General features: G+C 43.8%; 3 protein-coding genes across 4 annotated transcripts in view; 2 read left to right on the top strand and 1 right to left on the bottom strand.

Moving 5' to 3' along the window:
• Positions 1–4,645, top strand: part of CD81 (CD81 molecule) — a 33,025-nt gene extending 28,380 nt beyond the window's left edge. Inside the window, exons 6-8 of the mRNA XM_041481148.1 lie at positions 51–146; positions 458–547; positions 1,253–4,645. Coding sequence (XP_041337082.1) covers positions 51–146; positions 458–547; positions 1,253–1,315 — 249 coding nt within the window. The 3' untranslated portion in view covers positions 1,316–4,645. The remainder of the gene's footprint in view (positions 1–50; positions 147–457; positions 548–1,252) is intronic.
• Positions 4,646–11,218: 6,573 nt separating this feature from the next.
• On the top strand, positions 11,219–15,455 carry TSSC4 (tumor suppressing subtransferable candidate 4). Of its 2 annotated transcripts, XM_041481236.1 has the most exons (3): positions 11,219–11,660; positions 12,487–12,559; positions 13,620–15,455. In XM_041481236.1, the coding sequence occupies exon 3, from the start codon at positions 13,708–13,710 to the stop codon at positions 14,746–14,748; it is 1,041 nt and encodes a 346-aa protein (XP_041337170.1). In that variant the 5' UTR covers positions 11,219–11,660; positions 12,487–12,559; positions 13,620–13,707; the 3' UTR covers positions 14,749–15,455. The 2 variants fall into 2 exon arrangements, with proteins under 2 accessions (XP_041337170.1, XP_041337168.1); XM_041481234.1 differs by lacking the exon at positions 12,487–12,559.
• Positions 15,456–15,589: 134 nt separating this feature from the next.
• Positions 15,590–26,702, bottom strand: part of TRPM5 (transient receptor potential cation channel subfamily M member 5) — a 37,561-nt gene continuing 26,448 nt past the window's right edge. Inside the window, exons 18-24 of the mRNA XM_041481233.1 lie at positions 25,382–25,556; positions 23,241–23,409; positions 22,366–22,544; positions 21,803–21,935; positions 19,792–19,864; positions 18,860–18,950; positions 15,590–17,814 (exon numbers count right to left, since the gene is read on the bottom strand). Of these exons, the coding sequence (XP_041337167.1) occupies positions 17,714–17,814; positions 18,860–18,950; positions 19,792–19,864; positions 21,803–21,935; positions 22,366–22,544; positions 23,241–23,409; positions 25,382–25,556 (921 nt within the window). The 3' untranslated portion in view covers positions 15,590–17,713. The remainder of the gene's footprint in view (positions 17,815–18,859; positions 18,951–19,791; positions 19,865–21,802; positions 21,936–22,365; positions 22,545–23,240; positions 23,410–25,381; positions 25,557–26,702) is intronic.

Here is a 26,702-nt window from a genome sequence, read left to right as displayed (position 1 = left end):
GTCTGCTGATGTTGGCTTTCCATTGTTTCTTTTTCCCTCTCTCCATGTAGCTGGACTGCTGTGGTTCTGATATTTTAACATCGACTTTCACTCCTGTGTGGAGGGATGACCTCTGCCGAAGGGACTCCCTGAAAACCTTTTTTGAGGTAGGCACAGCTGCTTCAGGAAACCTTTGCTGCCAAGGAAATTTGGGGATTTATTGGGAAATAGATAAAGGGTGGATATTTCATTTATTTGGGGATGGTGTAGAAGGATGTTAAAGGTTCCCATTTGGTTCTTCCTTTGCTATTCCTGCTTGAGGGGACTGACAGGTGCAGGGGGTGAAGTCTGGTTGGAAGCCCTGGGGCCAGGACCTGGGGACATAATTGGGACCAGGGGGAAGCTGACCTTCCTTTCTTGGTGCTGGGGGTGGCTTTGGGGAAGCAGGCTGTCTGACTGGTGTGCTTCTCTGCCTCAGAACACCAACTGCCACAAAAAAATCGATGAGCTCTTCTCTGGGAAGCTTTACCTGATCGGTATCGCTGCTGTCGTGGTTGCTGTGATCATGGTAAGTGTGACAGCCTGGTGGGATAGGGAAAGGCCACCTTGGGGCACCCTGGTCCTCTTCCAGCTGGACTGCATCTATCCCTCTCCTCTGGATGCCCTGCAACTCCGCATGCAGGACCAGCCTTATGCACCACAGAGCTCTGGAACGTGGCGAGACCAAGGGCTTCGTCATCCCTCTGGAGAGTCGGGGTGGTAGGGGAGGCGCCTGGCAAGCTCAGTCAAGCAGGAACACCTGCAAGCCCAGCCAAAAAGGCAGAGCACTTCTGAAAGCTCCTCCAAAACCACTTGTTCTACAGGCTGCCATGTTTTGTTGCTGAGGTCTGCAGTGGGAAGGGATTTGCTTGCTTTGTTCCACTGCGTTTGCTCCCTAGTGAGGGCTGGGTGCTGTGCGTGTGTAACATGACATCCGTTCAAAGGCTGGGATGTAGTGCTGGAGAGATCTCGAGGCATTTGCTGTGTAGCTGGCAGCCAAAAATTTTGTCAGGTGCCACCACTCCTGCCAGTGAGAGACAGGAGGCCAGCGCCTTATCTCAAATTAGCCAGCTCCATATGAAAACAGCAACAAAGGCATAGCATTCCTGCCCTTACCTCTGGCATGAGAGTGTTAATGTGGAGTGGGGGACCCTGGGATGGGGAGGCTCTTGCATCGTTCTGGTTGTTACCTTTCTGGTTTTTGCCTCAGTGGTTCCCCTGTGTCTCTCCACAGATCTTTGAGATGATCCTGAGCATGGTGCTGTGCTGTGGCATAAGGAACAGCTCCGTCTACTGAGCCGTGAGAGCCAGGCAGGGGAAGGGGGGATCAGGGCGGACGGCGCTAGAGGGGACCCCAAGTGCCACCGAGTGACCAGGAGACATTTCAACAACAGACAAAGAAAATTATGTATATAAATGCTTCCAATATTACCATACAGTACTTATCATTTTTATTTTGAAGTACTTTTTTTTTTTTGTTTTAATAAATAAAACTTTCCCGTATCTTTGTGGCTGAGTTAGTTACACATCAGTTTTGTGTGATGGGAAAGCTGCTGTAGCAGGAGATCAAGTCCTTCCTCCTCCTTCCCCACCCCCAGCAACTCAGAAGTAACATTGGTGGAAGATGTGTGGAGGAGAAGGGTGCAGCCTGGTCTCAGAAAACTTTGCCTTGGTTTTACCAACTTTTTTGATTGGATGCTGAAGGAGAATTCAGTATTTTTGTTAATTTGTACTCATCTTTTCCAACCATCACCCCAGCTCCCTGGTGTTTCCAGGCTGTCCATAGGGAAACCTTGGCTGACTGTTGAAAGCCTGGGAAGAGGAGGGGAAAGGATTCAGGCTCCATCGCCTGGGTCTAATGTATCCCAGGGGAAACACAGGCATTGTTCCTCTCCAGCCTGTTTCCATTGGTAGGTCAGTCCTTAACAGAAGTCATGCTGAAACTTTTTTACTCTCTAATGAGTAAACATGTTTTTTGGTTTTTTGATTTTTTTTTTTTCCTTGGGGCTATAATTTTATAAATTGGCTCAGTTCCATTGATTCATTGCATTAAAAGGTCAGTGGCTGGGGGTGAATTTTAGTCCCAGTTTTTCAAATATAACAAACTGAAAATTAAATTACTTTTTTAATGTCCTTCAGTGTTTCATTATAGACATGTTTCAAGGAGAATCTAGTTCTATACCATGTTTCCACTGTTAAGGTAATACTCACATAAAAATTATATTGAAAAAATAAAACATGAAAAAAAAGTCCTTGACTTTAGAAATCCTGCTTTTATGAACTGCAGGATGATGCTTGGGTGTTCCCAATCATATGTGTACATGCTTAAAATTTGATCGTTGCATCACTCTCTTGTTCAGTGAAATTATTCTTAATTACAGCATATTGTCACACACTGTAATATTGCTGAGAAATTGTCATAATCTGATTATGAAAAAAGTTATTTTTAAGACCTTCCAGTTATATTAACAGCAGATCAGCTTATAAAATCAAGGTAATTTAGCATGTTAGATCGCACCAGTTGAAACACATTCTTGTGATCTGGTAATTTCGGTTATCACTGTGGCTTCTTTTATATGCCACTCTGTCACCATGTAGATAGAGGGGGAGAGTGACCCAGGAGCTATGTAATAAAATCAGAGTGTCACTAAAAAGATTATCTATATGTATAGTTCTACAGATATATATTTTTAAGCAAAGCCTTTTCCTTAGCCGTAGGGGCACTTGAGCTGGAAATTATAGTGTCTCAGCTCTTTTGCCACCTTGAAGCAGGTAAGGGGAGGAGTTTAAATTAGTGATCACTTTCCCCACTTCAGGAGTGTTTCTGTTTCTTAAAGATTTTCTCCCCCTTTGTCACAACAGAGAGCTTCAGATCTGATAGGGAGGGAGGCCTGTGATCATCAGTCATTTTCAAACTAGTACCTTGTCCACTGCACGTGGCTGCATTGGCTGTTGCTATTACAGGATAGAAGATTCCTGCACTGGGGCAAATTGATCCATTCAGAAGTTTTTTTTCCCTGCTACTCCCCCCTTTCCTCTTCCTGCCTTTTAGTATATAGGGCCTTTAAAAAGTATATAGATAAATATATATAGATATATATATATATCAGGTTGTGCTGGGTAAAGAGGAGGAAGTGCTTCAACAGATCTTCATATTGAGGGGTTGGACAAGAAAAGATTCAGCCTCAGAAATAGCCTTAAAGCAACACTGCCCTGAATGTCCATGTTGTGCACATTGAGAATGAGATGAGGTTTTGCAGTAGGTAACCCCTTCCCCTGCTCCCCAGCGTAGCTCCTTCAGGTCATCTACTCTGTTATGTGGCCATATGTATATGCATCATCCAAGCATGTGTGTTTACATCTATGTGCATCAGGATTGTCAGCATACAGAATGGATGTGTAACTTGCCACCTTTTTTTGTTGACTGTTGGTAAATGTGTATAAATATGCCGTACAGCATTTCAATTCTGTTTTCTTTTCTTTATGCCGTATTTTTGATATTGTTCAGTATTCAGTTGATGCTGTGTACATAGCTGGAGCTCTGTTTGAAGACAGACTGGGTCTTGATGCAGGTCAGATGTGTCCTCAGACATTGTACTTTAAGGGTTTGAGTTGTCCCAGGCAGGAGCAATTGGGAGAAAGTGGTACTTGGAGAGGGAATCTGAGAGCTGTGAGAGGAAGAAGAGTGGGAAGTTTGCTCAGGCTGTGTGCTATGGGGGTGCAGTTCCCCCTCTGGCTCATTTCATTGGTGGCTTGCCATTGTGGAGAGTTCCAGAGGCAGCTTCCTGGGCCATCTCCTGTTTCTGTGGCTGCTGCAGGAAAGGTGCTCAAGGAGGGGAACAGCTAGAGAAGGGTTGTGGGAGCAGGGACAGAAGGATGCTTGCAGAGAGGACAGTGCTTTCTTTAGTTACCAGCTGAGTCCCCACACTTGATGGAATGGTCCTCAGCTGGAGGAGTCAGCCCTGGGAGAACAGGGACAGAGAGGAATCATCATGCTTAAGAACAATGAAGTCATTGAGAAACCCTGTCTGAAAAAAACTACCCACTTGGGTCTCCTGTGAAGCTGGACCTGAATTAACACAAACTAGAAAGGGAGCTGTGAAGGGCTGAGGGGACTCGTCCCATTGCAGGCCCTCAGGATCCAAAAGCCACAGGGCTCTTCTGCCACTTGGTCAGTCCCAAAGCTGGCTGAGGTGAAGGGGAAAAACCCACTAGGCAGAAGCCCTGCTCTGCCCCAGCGCCTCCTGCATACCTGTGCCTTTGTGTGTGCAACATGGCACCCTGTACTGCTTCTCTCCACAGCCCCAGGGAAGAAAAGGATGGAATTGCAGGCTGTAAATACAAACCCCTCCCTCTCCATGGAAGCATCCCTCCTGGAGCTAGTGGCAGCTGAGAAAATGGCTGTGAGCTGAGGTGGGGATGAGGAGTGTCAGCTATCCAGGTCTGAGTTCAAAGACCGCATCGAAAGGTCAAACAGAGCCGCTGACAGCTTAACTGAATGCTTGGGATTTTTTCATACTGTGGAGCATGCCACAAAGCAGTGTGTTTAACTTCTTTCTGCCTTTTTTTTTTTTTTTTTTAAAGAAACGAAACAAAAATCAACTTAATAAACATTTCTCATAGTGTGCATAGTGTGATGAACTGCTGCAATTTTACAACCAGTTAACCTTAACACCAGGATGCTTTGTGAACCAGGCTTTGACAGCATGGGATTTTTACAGCCTCTGGGAGGGGGGCCTGCAGGCAGGCTGAGTATGCGTCTGGACTGGTGCTGAGGGAAGGCAAAAAGGTTGCTTGCCTGAAGCGGTGGCTGCTGCTGCAGTTGTGCCCCTCCCCAAGGGAAACAGGGCATAGCTGTAGGGGAGCTAATGGGGATTGCAAAGAGTGACCGTGCTGAAATTGGGCACGGGGTGGAGAGGGGCGTGGTGGTAGTCCTGCACACACTTGAGGGGCTCCTCCTAAAGTGACCAAAAATGGCCCAAAATGCCCTGTGCAGCCATCTGGATGGGGACTGGGCTGGTCTGTTTTCTGTGGATGGTCTGGTAATGCCACCACTGCTGCTCCCACCTGCTCCTCCGCACCATCAGGGGCAAGCCTGGCTGAGAGCGAGGTGGGCGGCCAGGTGCTATGATCCCTCAGTTGCCTGCCTTCCTCTGTCCCTTCCTCTGTCCTGTCCTGGACTTTGCAGTGTGTTTGAAGCAGGAATGTCCTGCAGCGGCTGCCAGCCATCGCCCGTGCTGGTACAGAGAGGGAGGGGGTGCGGGGTGAGGGAGGGCAAGGAGGGAACATGACATTGAGCTGCTGCAAGAAAGGCAAGCCCTGCTCCCAGCGGCTGTGCCTGTGCTGCGAGATCATGCCCATCTGTTGTTCTTTCACTTGTTTACCTGAATGTTAATGGAGTCGGACATAATGACTTCTGGAAACAAAAATATAGTGATATTTAAAAACAATAAACAAAAAGAAACAAAGCACTCCCTCCTTGTTAGTGGATTTTTAATGATGTGTTGTCAGATCTTGTTTCCTTCCATCGTGTACTGATTTCTGCCATGTCTTCCAAGGGAACAGGCATGTCTCATTCCTGTATTCAAGCAAAATTTGGGCTGCAGGGAAGACCGTCCTCAGCTGACCCTCTAGGTGGTTTCCCATGAATGTGATGCTCTTTGCTTCATGCCTTAAAACGTTTGGATTGTGACACTGCATTGTTGCTCCAGATGGGGATAAAATTATTCCAGCCTCTGGAGCTAGGATTAAGCTGATGTGAGTCACTGTGAGACTCAGGCTGGTGTTCGAGGGGGAGAAACAATAGTGGAGACTAACTGGCAAATCACAGCATGTATTTGGCATCCAGGGTGTGTGTCTTGGGACCTCAGCCTGGAATTACAGCTGGGATCTTAAACCTTCCCCAGCTAAATGCAGTCCCCTTTGTTTGCACTTCAGGTCTGAGCATGAACATTGATGTGCTTGAAACAGATGAGCTGAATGTGATACTGGGAGAGGGCTGGGTAAAACAGGCCCCTTTAAGGTTGTGTGGAGATATGGGTTATCCATGGAAAACAGCAGTCCTGCCATGTCAGAGCATGTGAGGCCACGGGGATAACCGAGTGTGAGGGGAAGGCTGGATGCAGTGCTTGCAGCTTGTTTTTGCTCATATTGCACAGACAACCCTGGCTTAAACTTCTCTTTAACATTTTTCTCCAGAGGTCTGAAGGACCTGGAAAGTCACTGGAGACATTACTGTGGAATTCCGCTGCCTAGGAATGTGACTTTTTTTTTTTTTTTTTCCTTGTGAAGCAAGATTTTTCAGGAATTAAAAATACAAGCATGAATTTTTCTAAACTGGAGCATGCCAGGATTTTTTCCAGTGGAAATTCTTTTCCTCCTCCCTCCCAAACCGGTTTACTTTTTTCTTTTTAAAACCTCGTAGAGTGTTTCTAATGAGACATTTTGGAGGTATTTTTTGCTTTGGCAATCTCTATTTCGTGAGCTTCTTCTGGACTGTTTGTTTTCTAAGCAGCAATGAGCCTAATTGTCTCATACTAAGACATCTGTGATTAACATGCATAAATTGCCTTTGCCTTTTCCTAATCGGAGATTGTCAAAGCTGTAACCAAGAGTTGCAATATTCTCTCAAGAGGGAATAAATCCAGCCAGCTCTCCCAACAGCCAGAGCTGTGGATGGTGGAGGTTTCTGCACAGGAAAGCGCCCTCGCTGCTGGAGGGCTGCTGCCTCCTCTGCCTGCCAGCTCCGCTTGCCGGGCTCAGGGATGAAGGATGTGCTCATATTCCTGCTCTGAACCACTGTTTCCTTTGCTGGGCATGACAGCACGGCCCTTCCAGTTAGGGGAGGAAAAAAGGTGACTGTTTCAACCATCTCATTCACTGTCGGGCTGTGGTAGGGCTGGGAACTGTGGCTGCACCAGGGAGTCGGCAACAGTGGAATTACAGCCCCCAGAGAGGAAACATCTGCCACCAGTGGCTGCTGGAGCAGAGAGGGAAACAATTACTCTTGAATAAGTGATAGACACAGGCTGGGAACCCCAAGTTCCGTAAGTACCACACTGTGCACCTGAACTAGAGAGAGGCTGCATATTTTTCCTGACCACTCCTCAGTTTCAGCCTGGGGAGCATCACCTTGCCTTGCACAGGGCGTAACCTAAGCAATGGGATGCAGAAGTGCTGTTCTGTGCGACCTCTCGAGCTGACCTCTGGCGGCCTGATGTTTTCACTTCAGTGCTCGGGGACCTGGAGCAAACCGAAAATACCTCCCAGGTGCTAAAACTCCTGCAGAACCGAAAGCCACGTTGTTTTCACACTTGCAGACACATTAGAGGGTATAAAAACTTTGCAACTACTGTGGACTGCCTGGTGTTTCTCACTGGATTTAGATGACCCAGCTCAAGTGCCAATGGTTGCAAGTAGCACTTCTAATTACAGTTCAATCACACCTTGCACTTTTTTTTTTTTTTTTTTTTGAAAAAAGCGTTTCTTGGCCCTGCTTTGCTAGGGCATTCCCTCATGCCAGAACACAGCTTTGCTGAGTACTGAGAGGTGTTGGTGTTGGGCCAGGAGAGATGATGGTGCTCCCACAGGTCTTGCTGGAACAAGAGATCTGGGAAGTTTTAGGGTTCTGTGGGGGTTTTTTGTTAATGTTAACTTCAAGGCCACTCAGCTGGTTCCAGTGACCTTTTTCACCCTTTCATTATGCATTTTTTTTAGTATCAGGCACTTTAGGTCAGAGATAGGAAAAAGGAAAAAGCAGCAAGACTGGGAGAAGGGTTTTCTTGATGCAAATATTCTGTAGTTAAATCAAAATGAACAGACGCTCCCAACTGTTTTTGTTTCTTTTAAGCAACTGGAGTAATTGCAGAGAGTGTTAATTTTGCTCATAAAGGACTTCCCTCCCACACATGCAATGTCTCTAACAAAAAAAAGGGTGTCTCTCTGCAGGTCCTCTATAGGCTGGCAGTAACATTGTTATTGTGAAGAATAGAGTTGATAAAGACCTTCATAGCCTGCCTGCATTAAAACTCACTCCACAGGAACTAATTTCATGTAGTTACCTTAGGGGAAAATAGCACCAACATGGGTAAACAGCACTGGAATACATCTAATCTGCTTGCAGGACCAAATGAGAGTGCAAAGTAAAACAGGTAAGCAAAGCTCAATGTAGAAGAGAGGTGGTACCAAGCACTGAATTCTGAAAACCCACCCCACAAGGGATTTCAAGGCCATTTGTAGGATTTCATTCTGGCAAATGGGAGAGGACAACTCATTTATTTCCTTCAGACTGTACCAGTCTGGCTTGGTGTGACTGTGTTCTCCCAGCAGAGAAGGCTGTGGTGGTCATGACTCCACTTTTCCTTTTTGCCTGCCGTGCTTTCTGCATTATTCTTTTCCCACCCCACCTCCCCTCAAGAGCTGCATGTGGCCACATCTGAGTAACCTCCACATCCCTTCCAGATGCAGGAGATGTTGAAAAATGCATCTTATTAGTCTATCTGGCTTTCAGGATCTGGGTGCCTGCTGGAGAATGGCCTGCCGCTTTCCTATAGCCATGAGAAGGAGGACCAGTGGTCCCCGCCTCAGGCACCTACCCCAGGCTCCGAGGGCCGGAGCAGCAGCAGGAGCCTGCCAGGGAGCAGTGGAAACAGCTACTGGATGGGGCCAAAAGACAGATTTATTTGCAGGAAAGGAGCAGGAGGCGCCAGTGATGGGGCTGAGGCGGCTGTGCATTTTCACATGCCACCCCCACACACAGGGACGCGCTGGCTTCCTGCAGACACATGGAGCCATCCCCGTAAATGAGCGGCCCCTCGGAGCCTGCACGCTGGATACAGCCCGCTCATTTGGATGATGGCCTGTCCTGCAGCCCAGTTCCACCTTCCAGCCCCCTCTTCAAGCCACTCAGCTCAGGCCAGCAAGGGGAAAACACTTTCCCATCTGTTGGTCTTCAGACTCTGACTCATTATTTTTATTTCAGCTGTCGCCAAGCAATAGCGAAAGTCCCAACACACCAGCATTTCCACTGCTGCAAGCTGCCTTGTCCTCAGCCACCAGAGAATGAGCAGCTCAGCCTCAGTTCCGCTGCATGTGATACTAAATATCACAGATTCTGTCACAGAATAGGCTGAGCTGGAAGGGATCCACCAGGATCATCAAGTCCAACTCTTAAGTAAGTGGCCTGTACGGTGATCAATCACACAGCCTTGGGTTTTATTAGCACCATGCTCTAACCAGCTGAGCTAATTTCATTAATAAAAAAACAGGAAGGAGGAAAAGGGTACATTCAGGTCCCTTAGTCATCAATACACACAGGATATCCAGGCAGAAAGTGAGAACTTGTAGCCTCTGGAAAGGGAGACATGGGGCTTGTCCCTGAAGGCCCCCACATCCACGGGTGACAGAGACACTGGAGGTGGTGTTGCCCTCTCCTGCCCCTTTAAGCCCCTCATCTAACAAGGAACCAAGGCTAAAACAAAAGTGTCTGCACCAGTCTGTTGTACCTTGTTTGTCTCCACTCGTGCAGAAATGGGACATGCCACTGCTTGTTGCACATCCTATTTTCTGCCTGCTCCTTATTAAGCTCAGAGACTCTCCTGCTGTCTCCCCAACACCCCAGACCGTGTTACACAGCACTGGCAGCCTTTACCCAGGTTTACTCTTCCTTTTGTTTGTCCCTTTACTGCTCTTCTCCTTCCCATTCCTGCTCACCTACTTCAAGATTCATGTTTTCCTTTCCTCCCTCCATCTGGACACCCATCTGAATGCCTGTGACCGTACTACCATATGTGTATACATTAAAAAAAAAAAACAAAAAACCAAACAAAACAGGATCACCAAATGGGGAAACACCTCTAGAGCTGTTCTAAAACTACAGCGTGACTCCAGCTAGACAGAAGACATTTTGCAATAACCTCATCGCTGCTGCCAAGTGTGTTCCGAACACAGACCTCGTGTCATAAATTACTGTAATTAGCAACACTCCAGCAGGCAATAGTATGTATTTAAAAACTGAGGATGCACATGAAGTGGCTGCAGTTTCTATTACGGGTGAGTCACGGTGAGGCCCAGCTCGAAGGGAGCCAGTGAAGCCTCTGCAGCCACAGCATTGTCTGGCACAACCCACCGGCACAGCAGACCTTTTCCTAAACATAGGGAAAACAAGATGAATATTGAAGCCTCTTGGGAAATGTATTTGCACTGAAAATTTGAACTTTTTGCTGAAATAAGGGGAAAACCAAAAATCGAGCCTCTTTGGCCAGCGCCAATAAAACATTTTCAGACAGAGCTCCACTTCTTGACACACGCGTAAAAAATGTTCTTCTGGGATGGAAAATGGAAACGTTTTTTATTTGGATGGATAGTGTTTTTATGCCTCAAGCGACTTGGAGCTTTCTGGTTTGAGAATAAACACGTAAGAGAAAAAACAAAAAACCAAAAAACCCCAAAAAAAACCCCAAAAAACCCAACAAACAACACCAAAAAAAAAAAAAAAAAAAAAAACCCAAAAAAAAAAAAAAAAAAAAAAAAAACCAAAAAAACCAGGAAACTTCGGATGTGTTCGCGGTGGCCAAGCCCTGCTTTTCCGATGAGAACAAAAGCTGTGACATGGGGGTTCTTTCCAGACTGCGACTGCGGAAGGCGGCGGCGGTGCCGTGCCTGCCCCTCACGGCGCCGGGCAGTGCCGGGGCGGCACCGCGGCTCCCGGGCGAGCCCCGCACCGAGCCCCGCACCCGGCCGGGCACCGAGCCCCGAGCCCGGCCCCGCACAGGCTGCGAAATGTCGGCGCTGCGGTGCGCCCTGGGAGCTGTAGTCCCGCCGCTCAGCACCGCTTCGCCCCGCTCCCCGGCTCGTAAAATGTCCTCCGCCGAGGCGAGGCGGCCGCCTACAACTCCCAGGAGCCCCGAGAGAGGTGAAGCGGGGAGGTGTAGGCCCTTTCCGCGCCGCTCTCCCCGCCGGGAGTTGTGGTCCTGCAGCCCGTGTGGCCGCTCCGTGGAGCCTGGCAGGGACTCGGTGTCCCGGCGCGCCGCGGGCTGTGGGCGGAGGGGCAGAGGTGGGAAAGGCGGGCAAGGCAAGCAAGGCGGGCGGCTGCTGGGGAAGGTGTTGGGGCTGTGCGGTGTCGGGGTACAGGGTCTCCCCCTTTCATTCCCCCCCCTCCCCTCCCTTCCCCGGCGGTGCGCGCTGTGTGCCCGGGCGGGTGGCGGTGCCCGGGGCGCAGGGCCAGCGAGGGCCGCGTGTGGTGCGGGCGGTTCGCATCCAGCAGCATCCCGGGCCGCGAAGGGCGCGGGGCCGGCGCCGACGGGCAGCACAGCTAGGGCTGCACCGTGACCTTGCCCTGCGCAGGGCGAGTGCCCAGCGAGCGGTGTTCTTTTCCCTGATCCTCTTCCCTGTTCCTTGGCGAGGGGGCCCGTGGATCCCTGTCCCGAGTGACTGTGTGGGCTTTGGTGCGGTGCTCTCTGCGCCCTGAGAGCAGGCCGTGGTTTGCGGTGCCTGAGGTCTCCGTTCTCCTCACAGGAGGCAGCAGGAAGGCGCACAGTCTGTTTGAGCAACGCCAGGATGGAGGAGCCCGCTGGGAACCTTTCCATCCGCAGAGACGTCGTCCTTCCCGAGTCGTGCTGGGATCACGTCACCATAACAAACCTGTGAGTGAGTCTGGTCTGCTGACAGGGCCGGCATGTTTGGCCACTAACTTTGCTAAGGCTAAAACATCTCCTTAGGAGCAGAATTTCTCCTTTCTGTGTAAGTGCCCTCAGACGAGAGATGGCCCTGATGAACACTTCTATTACCATCTGAAAACAGCTGTTTTACTTAATTATGCACTTCAAGGCCTTTTCTGAGTTGTAGTCGTTACTTTTCATGTGTTGCAAAACTAAGCAGAAGGCTGTATCTTCTTAAAAGATTATTTCCTGGTAGGGGTTACATGGAGGGCAGTATTCAAAAGTAGGCATCAGATGCTTTCTGTCAAAGACAGCCAGACTTGATTTGGAACTTAGCACTCCTCAGAAAATTCTCTGTGTTTTGTGCTTCATAACAATCTGGCACTAACTTTGAACATCACCTTTCTTTGAAAACACAAGTCTGTGTTACCCATGGTCTTAATACTTAGCAGCACTTAATGTTTACAATGCATAACTATTATTTTTGTATCTTCTTAGCTGCATTTAATACTGGTTATTTAATCTTTTGCACATGCAAATTACAGCTTGAATTTTTTTGAAACCTCCCTTCTGTTCTACAGGATAAAGCTGGCAGTGTGAATGTGGAGGCTGGGTAAATATAGTGGTGCCTGCGTTATTAGGCTGTGTGCTGTTCTTCTGCCAAAAATTCAATAATATCTACAGACTTTTATACCACCAGGAGTTTGTGTCAGATTTAGAACACAGTTCTGCAGCTTTGGATGATTCAGGGGGACAGAATTATTTTTAAAACTACATTTCCAGTATCATGATGGAAATGTTTGTTTTCTAGGGTGGAAGTGCTGAGATCTTTGGTGGCTTTAACTGACCCTCAGGAGGGGAAGCTGACTCAGTCTCAAGAGAAAGTGAGTGACTAACAGACTTTCCATGTCTGTTTACTGCATCATTTCAGAAGACCCTATAATTAGGTAGTCAAACTTATTCTAATAATATGTTAGAACTGTTTCCATAAGTCACGTGAGCTGAACCAAAATGTGTGTGAGCACCAGCTCTGTTTCCAGTTGCCCAGCAAGTGGTAGCTTGATCATCAACCACCTGAATTCAGTGAGGTTCCCTTCAAGCAGGTGGCACTGTCAGGTATTCCAGCTGCTCCTGGAAGTCAGGCTTCAAATCACACTCATTTACTGACTGAAGAGCCAGCTCTTGCAGGCTTGTGGTTGCAACCTCTCCTCATTTCCATGTGTGAGCATGGCATGTGTGATTAGTTTTCTTAATCCAATGGGATCAATTTCTTGAGCTGGCTGGTTTTCCAATTCTGGAATCTAGTAATGACTTGAGAGCATAAAGCCAAAGGAAGGAGTGGAGCTTGTACTTTATGCCACATTAAAGCAGACTTGAAACAGTGGCCCTGATATTTTTGTGGGTTTTCTGTCAGTGATAGAGATCAGTGATAGTGTCCTTTGTAATAGGCAGAACATGATGGCTATTGGGACAGCAGGTACAGTGCTAGTGCAATAAGGGTTGTACTGGCCAAATAAAAGTGTGAGAAATTGGTTGTGTTTTTGTGGATTTTTACAGTGAGAATAAGCACAGGGTGTAATATGCAGAGGCATATTAATTGGTGTCTCCTGGAAGATGTATAAGACAGCTTTGGGGGATTCAGATTAACTCAAGAGCTTTATGTTCATCTTTTAGTAATTGGACCTGATGTAACGTGTGATGAAATTTGGTAGCATTACTTTCAATTACTTCATATTCTTGTATTTCAGTCTTGTGTAAATCTTTAATTTTAACGTGCATTCATTCCTTAAATAATGTTTTCATTTGAAGCAAAATTGCTTGGGAATCCCTAAAGCACAGCTAACTGTTATATTGCAGTTATAATTACTTTGCATGACGCAGAGTGATGGTCTCATTCTTGGTTCTCATTTCACAGTTAAGTTTTTATGCTCCTTTGTATTCTAGGCACTAAACTCGCTGGGCATTTGGAAAAGTGTACTTAGAGTTGTTCCTGGGCCTACATCAAAGACCTCAGTGGAGTGACAGCTCAAAGATGGGAGACCAGGAGGCAGGTGAACCTTTTCTGGGAATAGTGGCTGATGGTGGCAGAGACTTTGAAGGAGCTCTGCCGTCAGACACAGTGTCACTCAGCGATTCTGACTCTGATGACTTGGGGCTGGCGGGTGAAGCAGAAGTTGATACAATATCTCCCGAGGAGCCATCTCTAGATGAAGGGGATTTCAGATCAGGAGAGACACCCGACTCTTCAAACAGCGGTCACAGATCTCCTGTCCAGCCATTCCATCTGAAGGGCATGAGTTCTACGTTCTCTCTGCGTAGCCAGAGCATTTTTGATTGCCTGGAAGAGGCAGCCAAGCTGTCTGTGCCCTCGATGCCTGAAGATAATGTTGTTGATGGGAGGTTTAAGCGTCCATTGCCTCCGACCACAGGTTCAGGTAACATAGTCCCAGAAAACATGGGAAGGCAAGCCAGAGCAGTGCAGGCTCCCAAAACCTCTCCTGCGGTGCCTGACTACGTGGCACACCCAGAGCGCTGGACCAAATACAGCCTAGAGGGAGTTTCAGAGTCCAGTGACAAGACTAACAGGTCAGTGGCCATGGAATTTCTAGGTGGTTTGAAGAAAAGAGGGGAGCAACAGAGGTCGGCTACCCAAGATAGCTACACCCCGTCCTTCAACCAGGACCCTTCCAGCTGTGGAGCTGGGAGGATTGTCTTCACCAAACCAACTAAAAGAGGTGTTGATGGACTGGAAAAGAAAACATCAACAGGGGAGGATGATAAGAAACAGATAAAGACAGATCTGAAAGGCAAATCTCTTAAGAAGACCGATGACTTGAGGGAAGAAGATAAGGTTGAGCTGGGGCACTTAGAGAGTGACAGTGGGAAGGCAGCAGAGGAGGAGGAGTGCATGATGGAGGGGGACCAGAACACAGAGCATAAACCTGATGCAAGGCTTAGTGGTGCAGGTGAAGAGCCATCACTGGGAACAGTTGGATTCCACTGCAGTAAGAAGAAGAGCAGGAAAAATTTCCGACCTAAAGTAGATGATGAAGGGGAGGAGGATGAGTCCTGAAGGATGAAGTACATTGGTACATTGGAGACATCCCAGGACCTGTCTTGTTCATTTTTTTTACTCTCTTATTTTTTTTTTTTTCCTTTCTGGTCTGAAAACCACGTGATAGCTTTTTGTTCAACAGTTTGCATCATAGCCACCAAGAATGTTTTATGTTGTTAGAAATGAAGCTACCTAAAATAAACTCCAGACTTTTTGTTTATGAGAATTCTGTGGGCACAGGATAGTTGCATCCTGACAGGGTAGAATAAAGTGTGATACTCCAGAGCTGAAGTACTCAGAGACACAGAAGTGTTAGCTAAATGGTTGCAGGGCTTCCTAGTAACTCCCAGTTTTGGAATTGTTCCCAAATCCTGTGGAATCCTGGAGAAAAGGTGATGAGCTCATTATGTAGAGATTTTTAAACAATGGAAATAAAACCTAGTCTTCCACTGGATGTGATTCCTCCTGGCCCTGTCCCAGGAAGGAAAACCTGTTAACTTTTTTGTTTAAAAACATCTTTCTGTCATTGCCATTGAGGGTGAAAGCACAACAGTGCCCAGTTATATGATGTGAGGATCTGCACCTTTGTATGTCCTTTCCAGCAGGTGCTGCTTCCATACTGATTCTGTATGTGGATTGGGGTATTTGTGGGAATCAGGTATTTATACCAGAATTGGAGACTGTTTTGTTCTGTGTGATACAATAAACTTTCGGTTGGAACTTGATTTCTTGTCTGAACCACACTGAGTAATGCAGCTGTAGCAGTTTTACCAAACATTTTATTTATAGATTTCTAAACTCTCTTGGAAACCTTTTAAAGTGTTACTCTAACTTTGCCATCTTGTTAACTTCTCCCTCAAGTCTTCTAGATTCTAAACCTCACACTTCTAACATTTTCAATCATTTTGCAATGTGTAATCCCCTCACAGGATGAGTCATCTCATACAATGAATCACATTGTAAGGAATGTCAGATATAATGGACTTTTTCCACAGCGCTAGTAAATTTAATAAATAAGGTTGAAAGATTAAATTCTTTGAAAGGTTACATTATTTGAAACTCAAATTAGTTCAGGTCACTTTGAACTGACTTTTTTTTTGTCAGTATTCTAAATTAACCAATCCCAAGAGTGGTATTTACAACTGTGTAGTGAAAGATTAATTTTGAAGAGTTTGTGATATTTCTTGGTAGATTGTGCTTGCTCAAACTCTGAAGGGTGTTTGAGGGGGTGACATCCTCAGGGGGGAGTTCATCTTAACAGTAATTAACTGGGAGGCCCAAATCACTTGGGCTTTGTGTTTGAACTGATGCATGTTTGGCAGAAGCAGAAAACAGTGTAAAAGGAGCAGTTGTGCTCCATTTTTCTAAACTTACCTTTTAGTTTTCAGAGCAGAATGTATTTCCTCATGAGTATGCAGCTGGATGCACATTGCTTAGTGGGTCGTTGGTAAATACATTGGTTGTTCCGTTGCATCTGAGTGGACACACGCAGCAGATCCCAATGGATAGATTTTGGGATCCAGTGGATAACTAGTGTGCTGATCACATTAAAATAGTAGCCATTTCAAAGTGTAAGCTGCTGCCAGAGCAGGGAATGCTTTTGTGAGGTATCTGTTATTTCTTAACAAAAAAGTGCAGCTCAGTTGTACAAACTTACTGGGTTTATGTGTTCTGCTTGCCCAGGCTGAGGAACAGGTAGGACTACCAAAATTCCATTGCTGCTAATGGAGTCACAGGCCTGGGGCACAGCTGAATAAACTGGACAAATGCCTGTTTCATTAAGCCATCATAACAAGATTAATATCTGTTAATAAAAGACTCATTTTTGTCAGAGCTGAGATTTATTTTTTTTTCCACCTCTCGTAACAGAAAGCTTTTGTGCAATCTACAGTTACATTGCATAGAGACAATATTATACGTGTGAGTAAATGCAATTGAAGTTTGTATCAGTCAGACACAGCCCAATACTTCCCCCTTCTGATGCTGTTTATGTTATTCCAAAGAAATTTACCCTTAGAGAATGGTATTGATGTTTTAGTGGTATGTCTTGCAAAATTCTAATAAAGCTAGCGAACTTTTATATGCTAAAAATGTACAAGCCAGTTTAAGTAATGGAAAAAGCCACAAACAGCCCAAATTCTTAGACTGCAGGATAATTATTGGTACACATTCTTGCTTGAAAGTCTCTTAGGTGATTTCTTTTTTTCCCTCTGACCCTTGAGAAAGAAAAGTAAAATGAAATCAGATGCTTAGATGTAGAGGAGGTATTCCATGTGGTGTGATGCATGGAGGCAAAGGCTCCTTTCCAGCAAGGAACTGGCAGCAGCTGTGATGGGGTATGGGACCAACAAAAACCAGGTGATTCCACTTTCTGAGGCTGAGTGAGGAGTCCTTAAGAGGGAATACCAGCAAAGGAGTACCTCATAGGAGCCAGCGTGGGAAGAGAGGCTGGTGAGTGCAATTGTATAGGAACTCCAGGAACTGTATGTTTTGTAATGTTTCAGTGTTCAGGCTCTTTCCTTGGAAACTATTTCTTGATTTCCTTTTCTAAGCAGCTCACGAGTACAAGCTTGATGTCTCGGCCAAGGAAGGATCTTGTTTTTGAGCGCGTAAGTGATTGTCCTTCCAAAGGGAGACTCCCTTGAGCAGAGAAGTGTGGAATTTGGCAGTGATGATGGTGAATTGAGGGTGTGGTATCTGGAGAACAAATGGTATTTAGAAAATAAGGTAGTAGAGTCACCCTGCAGGAGAAAGCTTTAATGCTGTTTGTGGAACGGTTTTGGAGAAAGGGCCGAGTGCTATGGGAGCAGCAGGAAAGAAAGCCCAGGAAACTGAAGGAGGAAGACCAAGAAATCCTTAAGAATGTTGAGCACTGATAGAGCTTAGCGTAGAGAGCTTGTTGCCCTTAGGCCTTCAAGAGATTAGGATTTTCTACAGTAGTTCAGTAGGACAAAAGGTTTAATGTGAAGAAGTAGAATAAAATTTAATTATCAATGTATTCAATGTCAGTCTCAAACTGATCTGCATGCTCTTCTCTTTCACTTCTTTGTGGCAAAGGTGCTTCCGTGTTGGCAGTCTTCACACCTAATAGGATTGGAAAAGTCATGTACTTGTTTAAAAGCCTTAGGACAAGGGGCACATAGTAGTAATTGCTTAAAAAACTTTAAAATGTTGAAAAAAAGACACTGTAGATTGTATTACTTTGCATTTGCTCAATAAATGATAAACACATTTTTTTATTTTTCAGCTATTTAAATTTCTGATTTTTATCTGGTTACAGTGTTAAAATGTCTGGGAAGCCTGCTGTGGGATGGAGTTTTTTTATTGGAATACTGGTAATGAAGCAACTCACATAAGTGTTATATAAACTTCTGACAGAATTAATTAAATCTTGAGGTTAGCTCAAATCTGAGTGACTTACGCAAATCTGTTGTGATCATGTTGTGACTTTGATTTTTCCAGCTACTTTTTTCCATGTAGTATATATATGCTCAGTTTATGGGTTTTGGAGGCTATTTTGTGTGGTAGCAATAGGTTGATATTGAAATAGGTAATTAAGAAGGATATCCAAAATCTTATTGTGTTGGATATCCTGCAGTGGCTGAGAAATGGCTTGTTCCTGTCTCTAATGATTAGAACTCCATACAGTGGAGCCCTGGGACACAGGACATGATTCTTAACTGACAGAAATGGGTGCAGCTCTAAAGGCAAATGGATTTTGTTAATTAAAAAAATACTAGGAGACTTGCTCAGCTTTTATTTATAATGATTCTTGCTATGCATTTTAAATACTTTTGTAATGCTTCCGTAGGATTATCTCATGGACTCAAGAAACCCCCAAGGCAATCCTCTGTTGCAAATGGATACTTGCTCATGTGTTTGAACTGGGTGAGATATATTCTAACTCACCCTGTATGACAGTCCTTGCACCAAAGCTTTTAAATGTATTTTACAAAAGGTAATTTTTTCATTCTGAACTAAGAATATTCTGTTCCCTGTTTATATTCCCGTTACCATTAGGAATCTCATTATGGGGTTATTTTCCAATCTTATTTTTCCACCTTGCATTTTTAAAGTACATTGTTCAACTGTATTAATTAGCTTTTCTATGATTGTTTTCAGTACTTACATGTATAGTTTGGAGCTGGTTGAGTGCACAAGAGGTTGGTTTTTGTTAAACCCTCTGCCATGGAGGAGATAACAGCTGTACAGTAGCAAATCTACAAAATAGGTAGTGATTAAATACCTACCTCTTTTGTGAGGATATTGCAAGACCTCAAGCTGGCACAAACTTAATAAAGCATTCTTTGTGTGTTTCTGTTGGACCTGCATAGCCTGACTTTTTCCAGGAAGCCATAAAAGGAATAAGAAGGGAGCAGGAAACTGTAGCAGGAGTATTAAGATAAAGAATTTTCAGCGAGGCCAAAATTCTACAGGAGAGTTGCAGAGATAAAGAAAACAATAAGAGTTGTGCTACATAGCAGGTGGTTTAACATTTTCAGACTGTGTAAGAAATGTTGTTTGTTTATATTGCGAGGGTTTGTCATCAAAAGCTCAAGACAGAATTTCCTGCTATTATTTGGATTTCATAATTGTGTGTTGGACACTTCCCTTTTGAGTGTTGGTACTTGGTATCTTAAGAAAATTAGAAAAACTGATGTGCAGGAAGATTAGGTCAGATCAGACAGAATGTGTGTATTTTCAAAGCTGACATTTGGGGGGAAAAAAAAAGAAAATATTAGAAGAAGGACAAGAATGGTGGGGGGGAGAAGATGAAGCATTTCATTCCAGAAGCATCCTTAACAAAGGAAATAAATACTCTCAAGTAAACTACTAAAGAGAGCAGGAAATGTTGTATTCCCTTTTCTCCTTTCTAGTGGAGTTTATAAATTTTTCTTTACATACATTTATCACCAGAAAGCAATAAGGAAAGTGAAACCATAATACAGATCTGTTTTTCTGTCCCTTTATCCCTAAGTAGGGTCTGCCAAACCACCATTAAATGAGAAAAAGATGGTGAAATCTTAAAGCTGATATAAATGCCTAGAAAATACTACATACCTGGGCTTCCAGAAGTTTAAATCGTTTTTCTTGTTCTTTCAACCCACTAAAATACTTAGACAAATTATCCACCCTGTGGAAACAAAGCAAACACCTTGAGCAAAAAGGAGAGGCTTCAGGAGAAATCATAAAATACAAACCATGTGTAACTTTACTACACCTGTGGCCTTTCACTGCAGTTCTGTGCTGCCTAGACATCCCACAGCCCCTTAGAAGTTTTGTCCTTTTAAGGTATTCACAGAAGTATTTCTTTGGGCAGAACAGCAATTCTGGAACACTCTCATGCACCTGTTGCTCAGGGACTCACAAATGACAGGTCAGGACAGCTATTCAGCTTCTGGTGAGGGCCACTTAGCCTCAGTTGCTGTGGAAATCAAGGGCAGCAGAAAGGAGCTGCTCTGTTTTTTGAGCCACTTGTGTCTTTCCTACCTGGAAACATCAGTACTCAATGGAAACTGAGCTTGGTGTGAGAACTGAGGCCACAACAGAGATAAGCCACTTAAAATTTATGCAAACTTTCAGGAAACTGGCTCAACAGTCAAATCCCTTTTTCATGCAGTCCACAGGGATTGCTTAAGGAGCTTCCAAATAGTGCCTCCAAATCACTGAATTATCCCCATGCTTTCTGCATCCTTCACCTGTTCTCCCATCAGTTCCTTATTTTTAGCATCTCATTCCTCATAGAGTTGGCAAATCCCTCTCTGGTTTCTCCTAGCTACTCTTTCAAAGTTTCCCTCTCACAGGCCATGTTCCAATCCCATCTATGTGAAAGATCTGCTGCTGGGTGGGTCTAATGCGTTTTGAGGTTGGTTCAGTGCAGCCCAAGTTCAAAGAATCACTTCCTGAGGATTTCCTAAGATTTCAAAACCACACTGCTGCCACCTAAGAGCAAAAGTAAAAACCATGGGGGTAGTGGTGTTCATCTGAATCTCTTCCAGTCTTTTTCTGGCTCTGCTGTACCTGAAATATTGTGAAGTCAGATGGATTCTCACTTTTCCCCTCTGGCAACTTCACCTACAATGCACCATCTTTATTATATACAGGATATAGTACCCTTTGTTTGGAAGCAATTGCATATACATTTATTGCATTATCTCAACAATTAAGCTCTTACTCCTGGAGTTTCGGTGATCTGCTTATGAGAATCAAGTTTAAACCTGTATAATCATTCTAAATTATTATGAATTAAGGGTCTATGTGAAGAGAGGAGTATTTTCTGAGAATGGAAGTATGCTGTTCTGGTCTCCAGCTATTCTGTGAGTTGGAGGTTTATTTAGAAAAAAAGCAGACAGCACAGGAACATTTCCATGGAACTTTCTTATTATGGTAACTTTCACACCCGTTGTGCCTCTGTTGGAAGTCTATTTTATTGTAAGAGAAAACAGCTGGAATATGTGTTAAAAGCTTCTTTAAGGAGTGCTTTTCTGTCTTAGATGTTTCTGTTCTCCCTGCATATTGTGTCATAAGTGAGACTTTGTTTCTCACTTAAAGGTTAAAACCTCTGAATAATAATCTAGGACTTCTACTTTATCAGACTAAACCAATTCAAGTGATATTCCTAGTGGGAAAATATAGAGAGGTACACAAATGGAGATCCAGTCCCATGCCATAAAGGCATAAGTATTTGTTTTTCTGCATCTGTGGCTAATTCAAGGTATCTTAAACTTCCATTCAAAAGTCTGTGCTGTATTCCTACTAGCGATGAAATTACATGTGCTGCAGTCTAGCAAACAAACTGGTTTTCCACCATTTTCTTCATGAATAAGATTTTCATTGAGCTTGGCCACAGATTTGGCTGGAACTTGCAGGTCTATAATTGTACATACTTCAGGAGTGACAAACATTCTAACATTGTAGAGATGCTGGCCTCTCACATTTTTTCATGGACTCTGTGTTTCCTAACTGCATTCCAGTTGGACCCTTTATATAAGCTTTATAAGAACTTCAGTGCTGAACTTGCTGAAAGCTGAAGGCTTGCAAGTTACTCTTAAAATATAATAGAATAACTTACTTATTAGATGTGGCCTTCAGCCTTTCTTCATTGCTTTCTTTCTTTTCTTGCTCAAGGTTTACTAGATAATGTTCTTTTTGCACCAGCTCCCATGTTATGATTTTTTGATCGAGGCCCACTGGAAGATCTCTTTCTGTAGGAAAAATAAGATAATTATATTTTACCCCTTTTTCTCTGATACTAGTAGTGAAAAATTGCTATGCTGAAGGGAGTTTTTTTTTTAGGGTTAATAATTGCTAAAACTCAGAAGCAAATGAAACAACTATTCCTTAAACCTATCAGTTGTTAAATCTTCAGAAATCAAATCCCCATAACCCATTTTATATTGCTACCTTTGTTGTAATAACTATGATGCGTCAAGAAATGCACTGTGGGAAACTGTTTATAGTTTAAATGATAAACCTTAATTTTTTGTTTGTATTCTCCTGGCACTCTTTTGTTAAAAATAAGTTGTAACTCTCAGCTTAAGGAAATCCAACTTGCTCTGCTGTTTTGTATATGCACCATGTCCTTGGAGAGAGTCAGGCTCTACAGTTGCTTGATCACATTTGCTAACAACTCACCCAGGTGTTTTTTCTTGTGTTCCATTTTGTTGAAGAGTCTTCTGAGAACCAGAGTAATGTGGTTGATAATGATAAATGGTGGTGCTAAGGCGGGCCGGCCATGGTATTCAACAATCAGGTTGTAGCGCTGCACTTTCCAAAAGATGTCTGTATTGCCCTGCACAACTTGAAAAGTGTAACTGTAATTTGAGGAAGGGAGGAATAAAAACATGTAACTCTTTTCACCACAACAAGCTAAAGATGAATATAACAAAATTTAGTCCTGTATTTACTTTTAAAAAGGAACAGCAAGGTCAGCAAGTAGTGTTAATCTAATCTAAAGTTTGTGCAAATTCTTAGATGTTACGAGAATTGCAGTTGCAGTCTTTAAATGTTAAATGATACATTTGTTTTGTTTGGCACTTTTGGGGGATTTTTTAAAGAAAGATAATTCTACTTTTCTCAGGAAAGATCAGCAAACATGCCACATCAGTTCTTCAGCCAAATGAATCATTATTAGCTGTGTTGACAACAAGCATTTTTCCCTGATGTGCAAATCATCCGCTGTAAAGCCTACCAGGTTTATGGCTGCTGTGCACCTGCAGATTCGTGGTTCCACACAGCCAGGGACTCAGACCCTTCTGTGCATGTTTAATTGAATATTTAGCAGCCAAAGAGGCTTCTTTTCTCCTTGTCTCCAATGTGACTAGAGTAAGGATGATGGGAACTTAAGAGCTGTCTGATCACAGGATTCTGCCTATCAATCTCCAAGTAATATTCATTAGGAAAATTACAAGTGTATTTTAAAAGGAATAGCCAGCAGTGAAGTAGAAAATGTGAGCATCTACTTAAAGCTTTGCAGCCTCTGTCCTGATAGGTAGTGAAATCCCTCTTGCCTGAACATAGCAATCAGGAGGTTCATGAGCAGGACGTTTGTGACCAGTAGGAAGATGACCAGCAGGAGTATGACGAGCCAGTTGGCGTAGCTGTTGGGGCAGGATGGTGTGTTCTCCTGTAGCATCTGCAGGGGGTTAAACGTGCAGTTCCTGGGATATGCTCGTGATGCTGCAAAGGAAGATGGAGGGGAAAAAATAGTTATGGCAAATCCTCATGTCGTGTTTCTTTCTTTGGTTTTGTGCAAGTGTAATAGTGTTGTGCACGTAAAAAGACATTGCATTGTAGTGCAAGGTATTTGCAGCCCTAGGACACTGCAGACCTCCACATCTTGGCTGCTCATTTCGTGGCAAGGTGTCTGTCACAGCTGGCTTTGTAGTAGTGTTCATCATAAAAGGGATTGTCTTGAAAGGGCTGTATCCTTTTTAGACTAGTTTTGAGTTCTCAAAATCAAACCACCTCTGAGTTTGTGTTCCCCCACATCCTTGTGTCCTCATGCCTGGCATGTGGGTTGGAGGAGAAAACTCAGTAAATGCTGGGAAGGGGGTTGGTTCCTCATTCTAAATTTCAAGTGCTTTGTGTATCTGAGGTTGAGGTTAGGAAGAAGGTCTGGTTCTACTGCATCAAACTAGAGACCTGTATTCGTATTGTCTCCAGCTGTGAATTATACCCACAAGTTTAGAGTGGCATAATTATATTTACTTTTTTTCCCCTCTATTTTTTTCCCTAGTAATCCTTTTTTCCTGGTGCTACAGATAACCCCCTGGTTACATTCATTAGAGCACGTGATTATATCAAAGCTCACCAAGCTGGGATTTCTTTCACCAAGGGCACTAGCTTATACTTATCTACACTGAATTTCATTTGATGATTCAGCACTCATGAGGCTCCTCTGCCTCTCTTAGGTGTCAGTTTTTGTCTTTGCTACCCAGTGATGTAGTTTTGTCAGCAAATTTTGTCTTCCTCATTTCCCCTCTCCCTTTCCATATATTTCATAAAGATGTTAAACAGAATAAGTCCCAGAGGGCCCTAGGATGAATTAATCCCTTCTGGAAGTTGCCCATGTAATTGGTTTTTTTTTTTTCCTCTGTTACTCTCAACCAGTTATTTACCCAGATAGAGACAACCACTGGAGTTTCAGTGGAGAGAAACACACCTTTCTAGGGAGTGCTACACCTGACTTTTTGGCCACTAAGTTGAATTATATTGCAGAAATATGTCTCTTTCTCATTACTTTAATGGAAATAAGGGTGACTGATTGTGCTGTACGTGCTTACACCATAGATATTTAAAATGGACATGAATCACTTTCCTCTCTCTTGTGTCATTCAGGTGTTTTGGCTTTTCAAAGACATGCTTTTTCCTATTAAGCACAGTGAACATGAGAAAATGCTTACCAGTTTGCTTCTGTCTATGGCTTTTTTGGGTTCTATTTTATATTGCTCCAAGTTTGACTCCCACTTCATTATTGCTGTGACATTTAGCAGTGGCTAAATGCTGTGGTGTTAGTGCAGACTTCTTTGGGAGGTAGGTGACCTATTCTGTATTTTACTGCTTACCTATCAGAAATGTTGCCTTTGAACTTCTATGTCTAATTATTTCAGTGTCTTGTGATTATTTTAATGTTGTTTTGTTTGCAATGCTGCACATAAGCAATTACTAGCTTTATTTGATTTGGGCAGCTTTATCTCCAGGGTAAATAAATGCTCTGGAGTAATTTTATTTTAAAACATGTGTTTGCTTATGGGCAGAGCAGTACAGTTTTAACACTGTTGCATTAAACTACTGCCAAAGTGTGTGGAGGTGCTGTTAATCATTATTTGAGTTTACTGAGGGTTATCTGGGTCTAGGTTAAACTGAAAGGAAATGGATTGAAGTGAAAGCAGATATGCCAGCCTTTAAAACTGCAAATCCTTGTGTATTTCTGAGAGCTTATCTAAACAGGGCCAGCCCTTATGCTCTAATGTAACTCCACAATGCCCATTATCTCTTTGCAAATACACTATTTGTGTGACAGCAATGTGTAAGCTTTGGCCTGTAGGACAAAGATTTAAATAAGGGCAATACTTGGAAGGAACTCCATGCTCTCATCAGAAGTGTGCATTCAAAAATGGCCAAGTTAGGGGGAAAGAAGTTTCCTCACTGTCTATTTCATCCAGTGGAATCTGGCCAAATATCTGAAGGTAGGGACGATAGAGAACCCTTCTGAATATCCATTCCACTCGGCTGTCATCGGGATGGAGCAGAGCTTGAGTTGTCACACCATAGGCAATGAGCCACACGCTCAAGAAAAACAGAAAGAAGAAAACATCCTTCATCTGCAAAAGAGAGGGGGAGGAGAGAAAAGGAGGGGCAGTGACTGTGATAGCATAGTCAAGGAACAGTAGTCTTTCTATATAAATATGGCTTAAATAATTCGGTTTCTTTACAAGCTCATTTAGGTTCAAGGAGGTGGAATAGGCTACAGTTCCATGCACAGAATTCCTCATCTGACCTTGCTGTTACCACATTATCCTTGGCCTGTAGTAAGCATTCTTGTTTGATAGCTCATTTAGATAAAGGCCCATTTTAAACTAAAATCTTGCTTTCCAATCATCAAACATTTAAAAATGAAATAGATTTTATCTTTTAAGTGACTGTCACATTTTATCTTTTAAGTGCATATTTTCTGTGAACTATCTCAGTACCATGGACTGCTTTACTGTGAATTACCAGAGTTCTGCTGCAGCAGAGAATCCTGGTAGCAGTCAGTGCTCATTGATGAGTACTGAGCCACTGATGCAGCAGGCAGAGAAGGCTGCAAGGATCAGGTTCCTTCTGTCTTCAGTTTTCAAGCTAAGTGATGCATCTGAAAGATTCTTTTTGGGCCTTCCTGCTTTTAAACATTGTGTTTCTCTACAGAAGCAGAAGTAATTGAATCCTAAAACACTTACTTAAAAATCTAATATGAATATCAAGTGCAATAATTTTTCCCTGGTGGAAGAGGAACACTTCATCCTCTCCCCATCTGATCTGACAGAGTTCATTAGGGACTGTAGTTTCCTTTCAATTAGATTATTGGATTGTGCAGTTACCCATACCATAGGCATTTCAGAGCTCCAGGATGTTACTTGGAGTTCTGATAAGAAACATCATCTCTAAGCCAGGCAAGAGAGAGTTGATGTCTGACTTCCATTAATCTTTTTCATTTTCTGGATGATCTAAAATTTAGGAGTGCTGCAGGGCTGTAATGGTATCAAGGTGATGGGAGAGTGGTGAAAAGTCTGGAACTATTTTTTTCCAATCTGCAGTTTCTCTGGAAATGAGTATTGTTCTGGAATTTTAGCAATTACCAGACCTGTTTCAGTAAATCTGTAGCAAGGGTATACAGAGGAAAGACAGTAAGAGACCATCTGGGATTGCTTCTCTCTTAAATAAGGGAGATGATTTTGCTCGAACCCCCTTGAACCCTTCAGGCAGGTTTC

This window comes from Pyrgilauda ruficollis, unplaced genomic scaffold, assembly GCF_017590135.1.
Source record: "Pyrgilauda ruficollis isolate IOZ18807 unplaced genomic scaffold, ASM1759013v1 scaffold55, whole genome shotgun sequence".
Lineage (NCBI taxonomy): Eukaryota > Metazoa > Chordata > Aves > Passeriformes > Passeridae > Pyrgilauda > Pyrgilauda ruficollis.
Note: the sequence above shows the minus strand (reverse complement) of the source record. Positions and strands in the feature narration are given on the sequence as shown.

Excerpts from the sequence above, each read along its gene's own strand:
- TSSC4 (XM_041481234.1), top strand. The coding sequence starts at position 13,708 with ATGGGAGACCAGGAGGCAGGTGAACCTTTTCTGGGAATAGTGGCTGAT.